Genomic DNA, 16145 nt, shown 5'->3' with positions numbered 1-16145 from the left:
AAACACTGGAGCTGGATTCTCTGCGAGGAGGATGACACCGTCTGGTCAGTGCATCAGGCGGGAATTCGATCTCCTTCCGAACTTGTGTCGAACCGCAAGTAGGCAGTCGAACTGGACCGTACCGGAACAGTGGTTTGCCAGGGCAAGTGCAGGTATATTTATACCTTGAAGGTGTTGAGGAATGCCTGTATTGATGTAAAAGTCGGGCATCGGAACGTCATGAATGAACCCCTAAGGAATAGATGTTCATGCATAATAAATGAGTTCTTGGAGAAATCAATATCCAAGCAAGGGAAATTCCTAAAGGCTTAAGAGTCTGGTTTTCCAAGAACTCGTTGTGATGTGGATTGACGGATGTAGGAGACCATGCCTGTATTTGGTTAGCATGGACAATGCCTAAATAAGGGCTGGATTTTCTATGCCTAAATAAGGGCAATATGAATTGTACCTATATAAGGGCATAAATAGGTAAACCTATATACGGAATCTAAATCTACACACAACACCCACTCCAGTTTCGTATGAACGACATTACTAAATCCCAAACATACTAAACATATCTAAAAGAGAGTATCACATGATTAACTAAAACATGCTAAAACATATCTAAAAACATATGTCTTAAAAATGCATCACAAAACCATTGCTATGCATAAGGTGCTTTACATATTAAAAGCAATATTTCATTCTAAGCATATGTGTGCATTGGAAATGCTAAAAAGAATGAACCAGAAATATATACACATGATGAAATGGCTCGTTAATACAGAAGAAAAAGGGCCGAAACCATTTCATATCAGGTTAACACAAATCAATTGTTGATGTGACAAGGTGGCATAATGTCCCGGAAGATTTTCAAAGAATTCTGTTCTCTATGAATAGTTCTACTATAAGCAGGTTGCTGTGCCCAAAAAATGAAAAAATACAAATGTTTAATTTTTTTTTAATCATAGGATAAAGTTCCAAAGTTAGTCCCTTGTCTGAAAAGAATGAAGGCCAAATTCAGAGTCTCATTGGAGCACTGAGTGCCTAAATCAAAAGTCAGTGTGTGGGTCTGGAGAAAACATGAAATCTTCTAATCCTGTAGACAAAAAGTCGTCTACAGTTGTAAGTGAAAGTTGGAATACCTCGTTTAGAAGATTAACTGCACATAGATGTGAACTATCGCCTTCAGCATTGGTTGCATCAGCAATGTTCGAATCGAATGTTACCTGCGTGCCTGATGTTTCTTCTCTTACCTCAGCAGTAGCAATTTGCGTCTGTGAGATCTCAATCATCTCGTCATCAGGATTGGTAGCCACTGGGGACAACACAGAGCATGGGCTGTTACCGGGTCCAGCAGAGTATCGATATCTGTAGGCATGACTGATGGGAGCGTTAGACAGATGTCTAGCACGCATTCATCACCGCAGAGCAGGCAGCGTAGAACAGGTAACATGCAATCTTGCCAGATTGGTCTGAATGACAGAAACCATGTGGTGTTTAATACTTGTAGACAAGGTAAACCCAAAATTTGGACGATGCGCTCACAACACTTCATCTCCAATAGAGCTCTCTCTATGACGAATTGGGTGTCGCTGGTGATTTGGCTTGCCATATCGTAGCAGTAGGAGCAAAAATAGGATCCCTGCAACGAGTGCTAAAAGGAGCGGCAGTCCACCATACACAGAGTGCACAAAGTTTGGAAATATGCCGAGGACTGCTTGAAAAGGCGCTAACAGTCCTGCACAAATACATGTATAATACCGCTAGTATCAGACATGTTTAAGATACGACCTAACATTTCTGAGAAATGTACAGGGCAGTTTGTATGCAAAAGGGTATGTATCTCGGCAGAAGTCCTTGCGACTTGTAGATCATAGGTTTCTCTGGCCTAGGTCAGTGGCACTGTTTTTTGTAAAAGAATGGCTTTCATTCTGCTTAGAGTATCAATTCATATAGAAGAGATGTTCAGCGAAGGCCATAAAGGTGACTCCCTGACTGTGTCTATTTGCGGAAACAAGACTTGCATACAGCAAGTGACCCTGGATGTAACCGTTACTAGATGTGGGATACCTGGCAACATGCCACAGCAGCTGTGATCATTCAACATAATGTAACTCCCATTAGTAAGTTGGCCAAAAATTGGATTAATTACTGCAGCCGGTGACTCTTGCAGGTGACAGGATAAGTTTGTAGTGGAACCATCACAGGCCCCTGTAAGCTAATACCCTGACAAAGGAGAGAACCGCTTGGTGCGTGTTCACAGTTTTCACCACTAAGAAACACTTCACGTTCCCCACTCCAACATCGATGTGTGTAAGGTAAATCCCAGGATATCTTGATGTATCCTTTACCCAACGTTTCATATTTGCCTACTGGTATATGTTTTAGGCAATACAGAAAATGGGAAGTTGTAACAGGCAGAGTAATTTTACCACGTATGAGCCATTCAGTAGCTGTTTTTGTTGCCGCTGTGAATGGTAATTTTTCCAGTTTTTCAATGCTCAGCACAGTGACTTCTGCTCCCCTTTGTGCCAGTTTGATCTGTTTATCAGTGAGATTGAATTCTGAAAACAGTGACGTAGTGTTGAATAAACGCCAAGGCACATATCCTGCATGCAAGTTTTGTAGCGTCCAGCCCAATAGCATGATATAACGTAGCTGAGACTGACCATGTTGCAACATGACCAAGTCTTGTTCCATGATGTCTATGAGAGAAGACACAATGCTGTCCAATGAATATATTCTGGACGACAGTCGTTAACCCATTGTCTACTACAGAGAGAGTTTTCTCTAAATTAATACGATCAATTTCGCGTATTTGTTCTGCAGTTTCTGCTTGGGTAACCTTCCATGCTTCATTATAAGCAGCGTAGATACCGGCATATATGAAACATTTTTGACGCGGTTTTCTTGGTCCTAGCAAAAATTCCCTAAGGTCTGCGCCTTCTTGAAGTAAAGTTAAGTGTTGTTTTACATCCCTCAGTGTAGCTTTATGTAGCCAATCAAGGCTAAGTTTCCCTACACTGTATGTTGTTACTACCCCTGGATGCTGGATGCTGTCTTTGAACATAGCGTGGGTCTGGCCTATTGATGGTGAAACCCTGTGTTTTGTTCAGGAATCGATCTTGACGTGTCTGTGGGCCAGAGCAACCATTTTTTCCATTCTGGATCTGATCTGTTGTGATGCAAAATATTATGTATGTCGACCTCCCCCCGTGTAGTGCTATTACTTGCAGGTATAGGTATGGTCGGTGTGTTCATGTCTTTGATCTTGGCTAACCCAAGGCAAGACGTTTGCTGAACAGTGTCATTCAAAAACATAATTTGCTCAGGGATGATACAGGCTCTAAACAAAGCTTCTACCCCCTGTACTTGCCAATCTTTTGTACCCCGGACAGATTTTGTCTCAATGTTTTCTTTCCAAAAGTCGAAACCTTGTCTAGACAGTTGGGCAATAAAGGCTGCAGAATAAATCTGTTTCGTATTGGTTAACATATTTTTCGTTCCTGTCTTGTCGAAACGTTTCTGGATTAGACAAATTGTAGCCTGACAAATATGGAAATTTCATTGCAAAAGTTTTCGAACTACCCTTTGGAGGTGTAAGACAATGTTCCCATTGGTTATACATAAATACATTTCTAGGTGTTGCAGATTTATGCAAGAAATGATGACCATAGTGGTTATAACAATACATTTGTTCATAGTCTGATGAACCCTCTAAATATTCATGATTTGTGAATACTGTAGACATCTCTAGATAAGACATCATGTTATTAACAGTCTCAAAGTCCCAATCATCAGAAAAGGTACTAGAGGTAATAAAGTCACTCAATGAAATCTTAAATAAATGTGGAATCTTCAAAAGCTCCAACGGGCCAGAAATGTCATATTTAGTTTGGTCCCAAACTATACCATCATGTATAGGAACGGCTGTGATGTTCACTGCTGACAAGTCTCTTGATTCACGATGGGATGATTTGTGTGGCTGGAGAAGTAAGCTCACTCTTTTACTTGCTGTGTCCATTTGAATACATCTTCCACTTATCAGCATACCCAGAGTTATTACCAGAGCTAACCAAAGTAGAAAGAAGAATATTCCCAAAACAATCCATAGTTCAATCCATGGTGAAACCAGATAAGTCTTTTTCAGGAGATGAAAAAAGTCTGTTGCTTGTTCTTTGAAAGTTCTTTGTGCTGGCGTCGTTTCAGGTTCGCGGGGATCCTTCAGAAAACGTATCAAAGTTCATGAAATAACCAGAGGCAGTTCTATCAATGGTTTGAATTGCATCAGGATTCGTTGAATTCGCTGGAACCAGTTGATCACTTGTTACTTCGTTGTAGACAGGTGTATCAGGACGAACTGTTATTTGGGTTTCAAGAGGGACAAGTTCCATAGCTCTGTTGCTTAGTCCTTCATTTCTCACTGCAGAATCTTCAAAGGTGATGAGTCTCTCAGTTTGAACCTCTTGGATAGTAGCTAGTGGAGTGTGCCTGCTACATTGTCGGAGTCCACTTGGCCTACTGTTTAGTATTGGCCACATAGTGTGGTTTGATCAGGTCGATGGACACAAATCTTTTCTCTTTTTTACCAGCAAGGGGCGGCAGTCGTACTGTTCTTGATCCGTGGATTGCTAGGACAGGTACTGGTTGTCTGTAAGAAGGCCCAAATTCCTTCTTGTCCGCTATCTTTTCTCTGACTAAATCACCAAGCTTTGGGATCCAGACAGGCCTTGCTGGGATGGCCGGGTTTTCCCCAGTGATGGTTGGCTTCAGGGGAACGTTGCTTTGTTTCGTTCTTAGTTCATTTAAGTTCTGTAAAACAGCCAGACGATCTTTGATATCAAATTTCTTATTTTCCATCACTGTGCCTCGCATATCCAGGTCCGGTACCAACATTCTAGTTCCAAATAGAACTTCATATGGAGTGACACCCCCTAGAGAACTTCTTGGCAAGTTATTAAGTGCGTGCTGGACCCCATAAAGGTGTTTGACCCACCCATCACCCAAACCTAATACCCTAGCTGTTACAGACTGCTTTATGTCCCGGTATTTTCTTTCCACAACAGAATTTCCCTCAGGATGGAATGGAGAAGAATACCGTAATGCTATGCCCAAACTGGCCATGGCTTGTAAGCTTGAGAGCTAAACGCAGGACCCTGGTCAGAATGTAATTGCGTATGTGCCGATTAAGACTCACCAATCTTTTATCACAGTTCGAGCGTAAGCCGAGCGCCGAGGCCACATCCATAAGAACCTAGAAAACAAATCCACTGCGACCATGATATATTTATAGTTACCATCCCTTTGTAAGGGACCGCAGTGGTCCAGGTAAACACATGCTAATGGTTTATCTGAAATTAACAGGGGCGTCTGCGCAGGACGTTTCACAGTAGGGACTTTCATCTTCTGGCATATTTTACATTCCAAAACATTCCTGGTCTGTTTCCTAATTCCTGGCCACCAGTATCTCTGTTTTAATAACAATACTGTGGTGGAAATGCCTGCGTGGGCAGAGGCGATCCCTTCATGTGCTGCTAGGATTAGTCCTAATCTATGTTCCATGTTTGGTATTACCCTATCCCCCACTCCAGGGATTCGAGCAAACGGAATATTGTTCGCATCAATTATATATGAGTGTTTGACTGGAAATTTTTTAGGTGACGCTGCACCGCTGCCTTTGCTTGAAGCATTGACTGCCAGCATTATTTTACTGTCTATTTTCGTTTTTGAACGAGTGATTGCAGCTACGGAAGCCATTTGCACAGCTCCTTTCGCGGCTTCATCAGCCAATGAATTCCCTTCAACATGAACGCCATCATGTTGATGAGTCCGCGTGTGTATCACATGAGTGTTTTGTAGTCCGTTTTGCAACTGAACTACTTGTTCCCAAATAATTTTATGCTTGATTGTGCCACCTTTTGCATTTGAAACCATTTTGAAGCCAATTCTGTAAATATTCATTGTGAGATTGAACACAGTAAAAAGGATCGCACACTATGAGTGTGGGGAATTCACGATCCGTGTTTTCAAGTGCCATCTTGAAAACTTGTAGTTCAGCTCGCTGAGCTGTACAATCTCCTAGAGATTGCGTTTTTGTGACCATTGGTCTGAATTTGCCATCGCTCATAGGACCATTAACGAGCGTGCATGCTGCACTGTAAGCTTGTTTACTCTCCGTAGTGGGTTGTGCGGATCCATCAGTATAAATTATAAATTAGTACTGATCAAGAGGGAGAATTTCAGTAGGCAGAGGACATTCGTGTTCGTATTGCAGGAATGCTTGTGTTTTTTATATAAGGATCAAAAACATATTCAACATCAGTTGCAGCAAGAGAATTATCCCATTTTATCCATCTTGGATGTAGAGCTTTTGCATTCGGAATGCTAGCTTTAGGAACTGCCTCTAAGGCAGGTACAGGAGTTACGACCATAATGCGTTTCCCCTGTGCTAGGGCTCTTTCTTTTGCTACATCGGTTTGAACTGCTGTCAGAATCTTTTCTGTAGAAGTGAATTTCATTTCTGCTTGTGTATACAACTGTGATTTGGATGCAATTGGTACTTTTTCACCTTCGTTAAAAGTTAAGTAGGTGAATCCGTATTGACCCGGAATGATTCGGATCACTAAGTTGCGTATATTTACACGTGTTTGCAAGTGTTTAGTTGCTAACATGTCTTTTTGAAGTGAATGCAGAATTTCTGTGTGTTCTTGTGTTCAAGTTGTGGCTTTGAAATCAGGTTTGATTCTTCCAAAATTCAGGAAACCTAGAATCGACTAAGATTTTCAGCGTTTTTGGAGGTTGGAGCGGCGCACACTTTTCTAAAAAGTTGGCTGCCAGGCTTTTGCCTTCACTTGGATGTTCATATCCTAGGAAAAGGACGTTGAGATGTGCAATTCTGGACTTTTTAAAGTTGAATTTGTAACCCTCGGAGGCGAAGCCCAATATAATGGTGTTTAACCTGTTCAAGTGTCTGTCCAGGTCATCGTCTGTCAGATATAGATCGACATATGACAATGCCTCATCATCATAAATTTGTAGTAACTCTGTTACTCTTGCTGAGAATAACCCCGGGCTGTTTTCGAACCCCTGTGGGAGTCGACAAAATTGACCGTGCGTCCCCATTATTGAGAAAGCAGTCAAATATCTACTTTCAGGCGCAATATTTTGACAAAAGAAACCATTTGCAATGTCTAATGTGGTTTTGTACTTTTTATGCACAATGTTATTCATTAATGCTGTACTGTGTGCTTTTTGCACTGCAAATGTTTTACAACAAGAGTTTAGGTGTCTGTAATCCAAAACTAGACTATATGTATTGTCTGGTTTGGAGAAAGGAAACAAAGGATTGTTCATTGATGAGGTGTATGTTTCAATCACCCCCTGGTATTCAAGTTGGTCTAAGATCTCCCTGACTTGTTTTTTAACTTCTTACTTAACCGGGTGCTGCCTTTGTGCAGTTGGTTGATTTTTTTAACTGTGTTTTGTGGTGAGGTGAGACCTCATCCCATCCTACATGATTCTTATATAATGCTGGGGCCTGGGCCACTTCCCATTTCCTGGCATAAGTATATTTTAAGTGTACTGGAACATCGTTGAGGAAGGCTGGCATAATGATGTCCTCGCCATGTGGGCACTCCCCAACACATTCTGGTGGCCAGCATTGTTCTGCTAGAAGTATATCATAACCCTTTGAAAGTCGCTCCCAAAAGAGTTGTTTCACTTTTCTTGGTATGTCTCCTTCCATCCGGAGTGTTATTTCATATAACCTATGCGGAGAACTAACCGTGGTATCTGCAGTTCCAACTTGAATGTCCTCATTCAAGTCCACTGTCTCCAGAAGCCCCTTCAGGTTCTGACGAGCTACTGTAACTTCTGCTGTGCTGTCCAACATTGTCTGAGCCCATTCTCCGTTCTTGAGTTGTGTTCTCAGAATCCTCGGCATGTCTGATCTTCCAACCTGCTACCTTCTTTTTGGAGAATTGAGGTTTTAGATTGTTTTTCTGAATGTGTTGATCGTCTTTGGACTTTACGCATTCTTCTTTGTTCTTTGACCGTCCTCTTCTTTCGGATGTCTGTGATGATATCGGAAAGGTACGAGAGGAACGTGTATCAGTATCTTGATGCCTGTCAGGCTTTCTCAAATTATCCCTATTCCTGAGGTTATACCTCCCTTCAGAGGGCTCCTTTTGAGGAGACCTACCTCTGGATTGAGAATCTTTTTCTTTTGAATTTTGTTTGTTATTTTCCCACTTCTTTTTAGAAAAAGTAGGAGTGTTTTTAGTAAAGGCCTTTTCAGGACCTTCAGACAGTTGTGGTTTATCTGTGTAATTCTATTAAATTTGGAATCTGATTAAGTAATTCTATGTCTGTCATTGCTTCAATATCCGGATGTGGTGTATAGCCGGCTAAAATCGGCCATGTTGCTCCTGGTCTACCTAGTGGACCGAGCCTGGTAATGTGATTGTAATGTTTTAGGGCACCTTTAAACCAGAGATTATGCTCCTGGTATGTGAGTGGAATTTCAATATCATCCAAATGAATATATTCCTCAGGTGGTTCATCTTCTTTGTAGAGGTGAAACATTTTAGTTACTGGATTTGATTCTGGAAATACTATCCATGAATAAAATACCTCTGTCTGGTGAGATTCATGTGCCTCTATCACAAAAACTGCTCTACCACCTCTTGGTGTTAGGCCATGTTTTATAAGTTTTAGAGTGATGGCTCTCCTTAAATTTGGATGGATGTTTATAACACCCTCATCGGTTTCATTTAAACCTATAGTATTAAAGCCTGCTACGACTTGGTCAGCCGCAGCCTCTACAAGAGACATCTTGTTTAATGAAAAATGTAGAACAAGTTTCAAGGAAACGAAGATAAGGTGCACAATATTTTGGAACACTGTATCCTTCAATGTTGAATAAACCATACAGCCAATACATAGGATTTTTGTCCTACTCCGCTATGGCGGATATTATCCCTACCCACTCAGACGTCTTATGGAGTATTATCAATAGGGGTCTCTGAGAAAAGCATGACTGAGTTACTTCAGTATCTAGCATTAAATTAGTGCCTTTCCAAACCGTTGGGCGCCATGTAGTGTAGTTCCTATATCGCTGATAGGCTCTGCGCATTGGAATAATATACACTATAGTTTTGACATAGGACTGAGGTTAGTATGTCTCTATCGAGTTCATTAAACTTAATTACTTGTGTGTGCCAGCTAACTCAGAGGTCACTAGAAACTTCTCGAGTACACAAGAAGGGATTCATTTCTGACAACCGCATAAACATGACAACTTTGTTTCCCTTAGAGTCAGAACAATCTCAGAACCGTGGAAACAATAGATAACAGTTTCACTCAGTCAATCGTGCATGCTTCGTTTCTACAGAGTTACACAGAAATAGATAGACGGGCGTTTCAATAAAAAAGGGGTTTATTGAACAGTCTTATTTCTCATGCAAGAGATATGAACTGCTACAATCGTAAGACAGGATGCGAAGTACAATATGTACAGGGTTAGCAGTAAGATAAAATAACACTGCAATAGCATGATTTGTAGCTATGACATATATTCATAAAATATATTCATAAATAACACAGGCTAAAATGTGAATACTCATCTGATGTTTCTAAAATAGTTCTACCCCAGTGTACCTAACCGAAGTGTAGTACGAGGTAAGAAGTAGGTGCTGTTTTCTAAAGTATAGCTAGCTATAGTTTTTTTATTTTGCCAAGAGTTGCCCAAAGTTTCTCTAAGTTCTAGCCTGCTCCATACCTTAGAATGTGTGAGGTTGGAATCTCTTTCCGGGACTCGATATCTAACACCCCGCAAGGGGAGTCAGAAACACTGGAGCTGGATTCTCTGCGAGGAGGATGACAGCGTCTGGTCAGCGCATCAGGCGGGAACTCTATCTCCTTCCGAACTTGTCGTGGCGAACCGCAAGTAGGCAGTCGAACTCGACCGTATCGGAACCCTGGTTTGCCAGGGCAAGTGCAGGTATATTTATACCTTGAAGGTGTTGAGGAATGCCTGTATTAACGTAAATGTCTGGCATCGGAACGTCATGAATGAACCCTTAAGGAATAGATGTTCATGCATAATAAATGAGTTCTTGGAGAAATCAATATCCAAGCAAGGGAAATTCCTAAAGGCTTGGAGTCTGGTTTTCCAAGAACTCGTTGTGACGTGGCTTCACGGATGTAGGAGACCATGCCTGTATTTGGTTAGCATGGACAATGCCTAAATAAGGGCTTGATTTTCTATGCCTAAATAAGGGCAATATGAATTGTACCTATATAAGGGCATAAATCGGGAAACCAATATACGGAATCTAAAACTACACACAACACCATGTCAAAGCTAATAGACTTGACATGTATATTGATGTAGTCAACTCTTGACAAATCCAATAGGACCGCCATTTAATGTACTGGTGTGGTGACCACTTGAGAAACTCAGTAGACGAGCATTATTTAAAATGACACCCCTTTATATTGTGATGAGTTCTCTCATTGTCTGGTCATGCGGGGGGCATTAACCTCCCGCTCGGTGGGTGAGCACATGTGCTGGCTGCTTTTGGTTGGGAGTGGGTGCAGGGCTGGCATAGGCCATGAGTGTCGTGCGGTTGGCATACTTGAGAATGGTAATAAAATCTAACTTTATGTGAAATGGCTCGAGGAGGGGGTCGCACCCTCCCCCTCCCCCCAATCAAAAATAGATGAATGTGAAATGAGTGGAGAAGCTGCTCATTTCACATTCACTGCTCCTGCAAGGAATGTCTCATGCCCTGCAAGGGCTTTTAAAAAAAAGATTAGGGGGATCCTATTGGTTCCCCTAGAAAGCACAGGGGCACCACCAAGCACTTTTGTTAATGCAGTTTAGAGCTGCAGGCAGTGCAGCAGACCCCCAGCAATATTAAAAGGAAAAAACACTGTAAGTCTCCTGGGTAATTGAATCCATGACCCCAGTAGGGCTTACCATATTTTTTAAAAGCAATCTGAGCTGGAGCTGTGTGCTTTTCAGTTAAAGTGTTGGGACATCCCGTGGTTGGTTCTAATGCTGCATTTTGTGGCCTGAAAAATGTTTTAAAAAGATTCAAAGACATGTTAATGTTTTTTGATAACTTTATTGAAAATATTTTATGATAATCACTTGTATTAAACATTGCTATGTGTAATTTATAAAATATACCTTTGATTATTGTTATTGGTGGCTATTTGACAGACAAAAGGTCTGCTTTATATAGGTTGATGTCTGACTTCTTGATAAAGCCAATAGGCCCACTTTTTATATTTTTAGTGCTCCGACCCATACTTAAAATAACACCCATTATATTTTTACATCATTTAGTTAGCTGTGCGCGTTCAACCACATGGCGCTCATGGCAGAAGGATGCTCAACACAGGGAAAGATCAAAGATTACAGGGAAACTATAGCTGGATGAACATGTCGTGAGTCCCTTGCTCACTTTGCTACTGGATTCAAGCAAGCCAGGCTGAAGACGGCTGAAATGCCAGAAACTGGTCCTAGGAAGCTTGTTTCCGGTCCAGGGAGGGCATGGCTTGGCAGTTCGGGCTGGACTGTTCCCATGAGGCACAGGGTCAGACTGATTTGCATATGGCCATGTCTGAACTGGGGTGGCAGAGTGGGCTAAAGAACGGTGATGGATTAAACCCAGATCAGTTGACTGGGGGTGAGTGCTTGCAATGTTCAACACTCCGTCCATCATTTCCTTTGGTTTTCTTTGTTCGCCATAAGTTGGCAGGGTATGCTCAGACGTGAGTCCCTTGCTCACTTTGCCACTGGATTGAAGCAAGCCTGGCTGAAGACGGCTGAAATGCCAGAAACCGGTCCTAGGAAGCTTGTTTCCGGTCCAGGGAAGACATGGCTTGGCAGTTCGGGCTGGACTGTTCCCTTGAGGCACAGGGTCAGACTGATTTGCATATGGCCATGTCTGAACTGGGGTGGCAGAGTGGGCTAAAGAACGGTGATGGGTTAAACCCAGATCAGTTGACTGGGGGTGAGTGCTTGCAATGTTCAACACTCCGTCCATCATTTCCTTTGGTTTTTCCATGTCATCTAACACACAACGTTTTAAACTAACAAAACCACTGAAATTCACCAGTTATGATTATCTCAAGTAAATATAACTTGTGTCTTCACCATGCACTGCTAATTACTTCCCATATTACATCAATCATATCATGTTCTATGACATCATTGATAACATCACTACAACATCTGCAATGACATCATCAATGACAATGTTCTCGGTGGTGGCCTGAATTATAACTACATTAGGGCACAAGTGATAATTACTTGAGATAACTATTGTGAATTTTAGTGGTTTTGTTAATTTGAAATGGAATGTTTTAACTGACATTTTCACCTAACTATAATATCCCTTTAATCTTTAGCTTTTTTAGTGAATATTCACTGTTGTAGTTTCCAGGAAGAGCTGCACTGCTGGTTTCTTTTTTAAACAGTTTAGGCCAACTCAGCTGCTCTCCACCCTCCAATGCACTTTTACATTCTCAGACCTCTGAAAGCGTCCTTCTAGATAAAAATGAGAATGTCAAAAAATAACAATTAACCTCATGAAAAAGTCCTAATCTAATGCATCTAATAAATGCTAAAGCTATAGTACTGTGACAAAATTCCAGAGTTAATATTTTACTTACTGCATCCTATCGAATCTGTTTGTTAATAAACAGTGTAGATTCCCTCAAAATAGGATCAAATGCACATCTATCTAAAAGAATCCAAAAGTTTTATCTCTGATTTATTTCACAGGGTTTCGGTTGCAGAACCTAACATGCAATGAATCTTCAAGAACTTCGACCCATTCAACACAACACATGAAGATAAACCAATATTTATGATGCAGACGCCACATCCAAAAATCACTCTCCTGCTTTCTTGGGCACTTTCGGTCACTGTACAGGCTCTGCTGCTTGAAGCATATGGGTACTCCAAGTGCATATTCATCAACACGGACACTACAGGTGCTAACTGCACAAGATATGGCATTGTTAACTTAACAGCTGCTATTGACCAGCTCCCAAACAGGACCAGTTGGTTGGATGCTTCCCACAATTCGATTAGAATGTTGGAAGTAGAAACATTTTCCCACTTGAGCAGTCTCCAGAGATTATCACTGGCCAGTAACCTAATTGGTGAAATTCAGGAAGGAGCATTTCGACATCTTGAAGGACTCAATTTCCTTGATCTGAGCAACAATCGTATTCGCTCACTGGATCCCTTGTACTTTTCAGAACTTCAAAGTCTCCAGGTATTACAAATAAGTTACAACCATATTTACAGTTTACAAACAAATTCCCTGAAGCCATTTGTTAGTTTACAAGAGCTTGATCTGTCTTTTAACCCAATCTCTAACTTTTGGCTTGTGGCAGAAGCTATCCAAGGCTTGACTGAACTATCCACACTGCATCTGACATGTATTGGCATTTTTGACTTAAAATCTGGCCAGAACCTCACTCTTTTGCCAAATATCCAGCACCTGTCCTTGGCTAAAAACAACATTACCATTCTAGACTTCACAAGTTATGTGATGCCCAGCCTGCAATATCTAGATGTAACACGGAACAACATGACTGCAGTGAACGTTAGTTCATTCCATAATGTACCCAATCTGGTAGAGGTGGTTTTTGATCAGAACCCACTTAACATATCGCAGATCTATGGATTCCCCCTAACCAACCTCACTGCCCTACACTGGTCTAGCATGCGGCCTTCTTTCGGAGAAGACATAAGTGCTGCTTGTCAACTGCTCCAGACTTTGCCTAACCTGAACCTCTTGGATATTCAACACTCCAAAATTAGATCTCGTGATCTTAACTTCATTGGCAAATGTACTAATTCCACCACTATCAATTTGTCTACTAGCTCACTCGGAAAGTTAGAAAAGAATGCTTTCCAGTCGTTTAGATCCCTTGAGACCCTTTACCTAAATAAGTGCAAATTGACTCATATAGCCCCCGGAGCATTTGATAATCTGAAATACCTGCACACTCTTGTCGTGGAACGTAATCGGCTTAAAGAACTTGAAAAGTTGGTCTTCAGACCACTAAAGAGGCTCCAAAATCTGGACCTCTCAAAAAACTTTTTAACCCTTATCGACCCAAAGGGATTCCTTGGCTTGTCAGGACTCAAGAATTTGACCCTGCGGAACTGTAAAATAGTGATCGTAACTCGGGACACCTTTACGTATGTGAGGAAACTTGTTTTCTTAGATCTTAGCAGCAATAGCATGACTCTGATTAAGCACAGAACTTTTGAGAAACTAAATAAACTTGAAATATTAATACTGACAGGAAATAGGATCTCAGCAGTACAAACCTTAGGCTTTAGAGGCCTTCATTCCCTCCGCTACCTCTCCCTCTCGAGAAACCACATTTATAAGCTAGACCCCGACAGGTTCCGATTTCTTAGGGGCCTTTCTGGTTTAGACCTTAGTATGAACAAACTAAACTCATGGGACAAGTTTCAGAACCCCAGTCCTTTTCAGGAACTTATATCTCTGAAACAACTAGATCTAAGTTTTCAGGAAAAAACTGACCAGTTTAGTATTTCAAACCAGCTGTTTAAAGGGCTGCAGAGTCTTGAAAATCTAAACCTGCGTGGTAACCCAAGCATGCTTTTCCAAAACCTTTCACTGCTCCCTCTTGATAACCTCACTGAACTGGATCTGTCTGACATGTACCCAAGTGGCCTATTCAGGTTTAGCTCAGATCTACTTTGGAGCACCAGGAAACTCAAGTATCTTAAGCTGGATAGCAACTCTTTTAAAAACCTACCCGAGGATGCTTTTGACAATTTGGATTCTTTGGAGATCCTGTCTCTGAGAGACAACACTCTGACAAATATCAGTGAGAAGTTGGTGGGAAAACTGGCTGCACTCACATACCTGGATGTTTACATGAACCCACTCTTGTGCTCTTGTGAGAACGTTTGGTTCCAGAATTGGTCCACCAGTAACCCCCGTGTGCAAGTGCCTTTAATTCAATCTTTCAGTTGCTTTGGAAAATTCGAGGACACCATTAGCTTCACAGAACAGGATCTGTCCTTCTGCAACAATAACATCCCAATGATCTTATTCCTTTGTACTTTTACAACCACTCTCTTGACCATGATTGCCTCAATTCTAACTGTAAAGTTGAGATGGGTTTTAATTTATTCCTACTGCATGCTTAGAGCCTGGTGTGAGAAGAAATTCCATAAGGAAGTCAGGGCTCATCAGTTTGACGCCTTTGTGTCATGCTGCGCGGAAGACGAACCCTGGGTGATGGAGAACCTTCTGCTCAATCTCGAGACACTAGGCCCGCGGAACTACCGCCTCTGCTTCAAGCCCAGAGATTTTTTGCCTGGGGAATTCTACATTGACAGTCTCCAGAATGCCATTAACAACAGCAGGAAGACCCTCTGTGTAGTCAGCAGTGAGTATCTCAACAGTGACTGGTGCAGGCTGGAGATTGAGATGGCGTGCTCAAGGATGTTCTACCAGCATGAAGATGTTCTCATCGTAGTGTTTTTAGAAGACATTCCCAACTACAGGTAAGAACAGAAATGTGCATCTTTATTAGTTGGCAAAATTGCATGTGGTTTTACACTCCAAATTTTGTGAAATTGCAGACTTTAAAAAATGTTTTTTTTATTCAATCTAAAGTTGGCGGAAAAGTCTCCATCCAGCATTGAATACCCATGTTTGTTTCCAGCAGATGAAATACACTGTAAACAAATGAGTATTTGTAAAACAATCTTAACGATAACATAGTCTACATTTATTTAAGATTCAAATCTACTTGTCATATTAAAGAATCATCTTTCAAAAACAAATAGCCAACTGATAAAAATCATGAAAGTACTGATTGTGGAGAAAAAAACCTCCAACATTATAAAGATTTTTTATCGATCTTTACTTGTCTGTTTTTTCAGTTACTCCAGGGCACTACATGAAATAGAGACTGAGGCAGACCAAGTGACAACAGTGAATAGAGGGTCCCGGGTCTTATAGATGTGGGAATTAGTAGGCGCCATTGAACATGTTTTTATGCCTTTCCTGAAATAGTGGAAGTTTGTTTTTACCCTGAGGCTTTGAGTCAATAATTTCTCCAGTCTGGGTACCTGGACTCAAAGA

General features: G+C 41.3%; 1 protein-coding gene across 1 annotated transcript in view; it reads left to right on the top strand.

The window, feature by feature from the left end:
- LOC146809606 (uncharacterized) overlaps positions 1 to 16145 on the top strand; it is a 226497-nt gene that overhangs the window by 91646 nt on the left and 118706 nt on the right. The window contains exon 2 of the mRNA XM_085616450.1: positions 12782 to 15562. Within this exon, the coding sequence (XP_085472576.1) occupies positions 12867 to 15562 (2696 nt within the window). The 5' untranslated portion in view covers positions 12782 to 12866. The remainder of the gene's footprint in view (positions 1 to 12781; positions 15563 to 16145) is intronic.

This window comes from Triturus cristatus, chromosome 7, assembly GCF_964204655.1.
Source record: "Triturus cristatus chromosome 7, aTriCri1.1, whole genome shotgun sequence".
Taxonomy (NCBI): Eukaryota; Metazoa; Chordata; class Amphibia; order Caudata; family Salamandridae; genus Triturus; species Triturus cristatus.
This window is presented reverse-complemented; position numbering and strand designations above follow the sequence as displayed.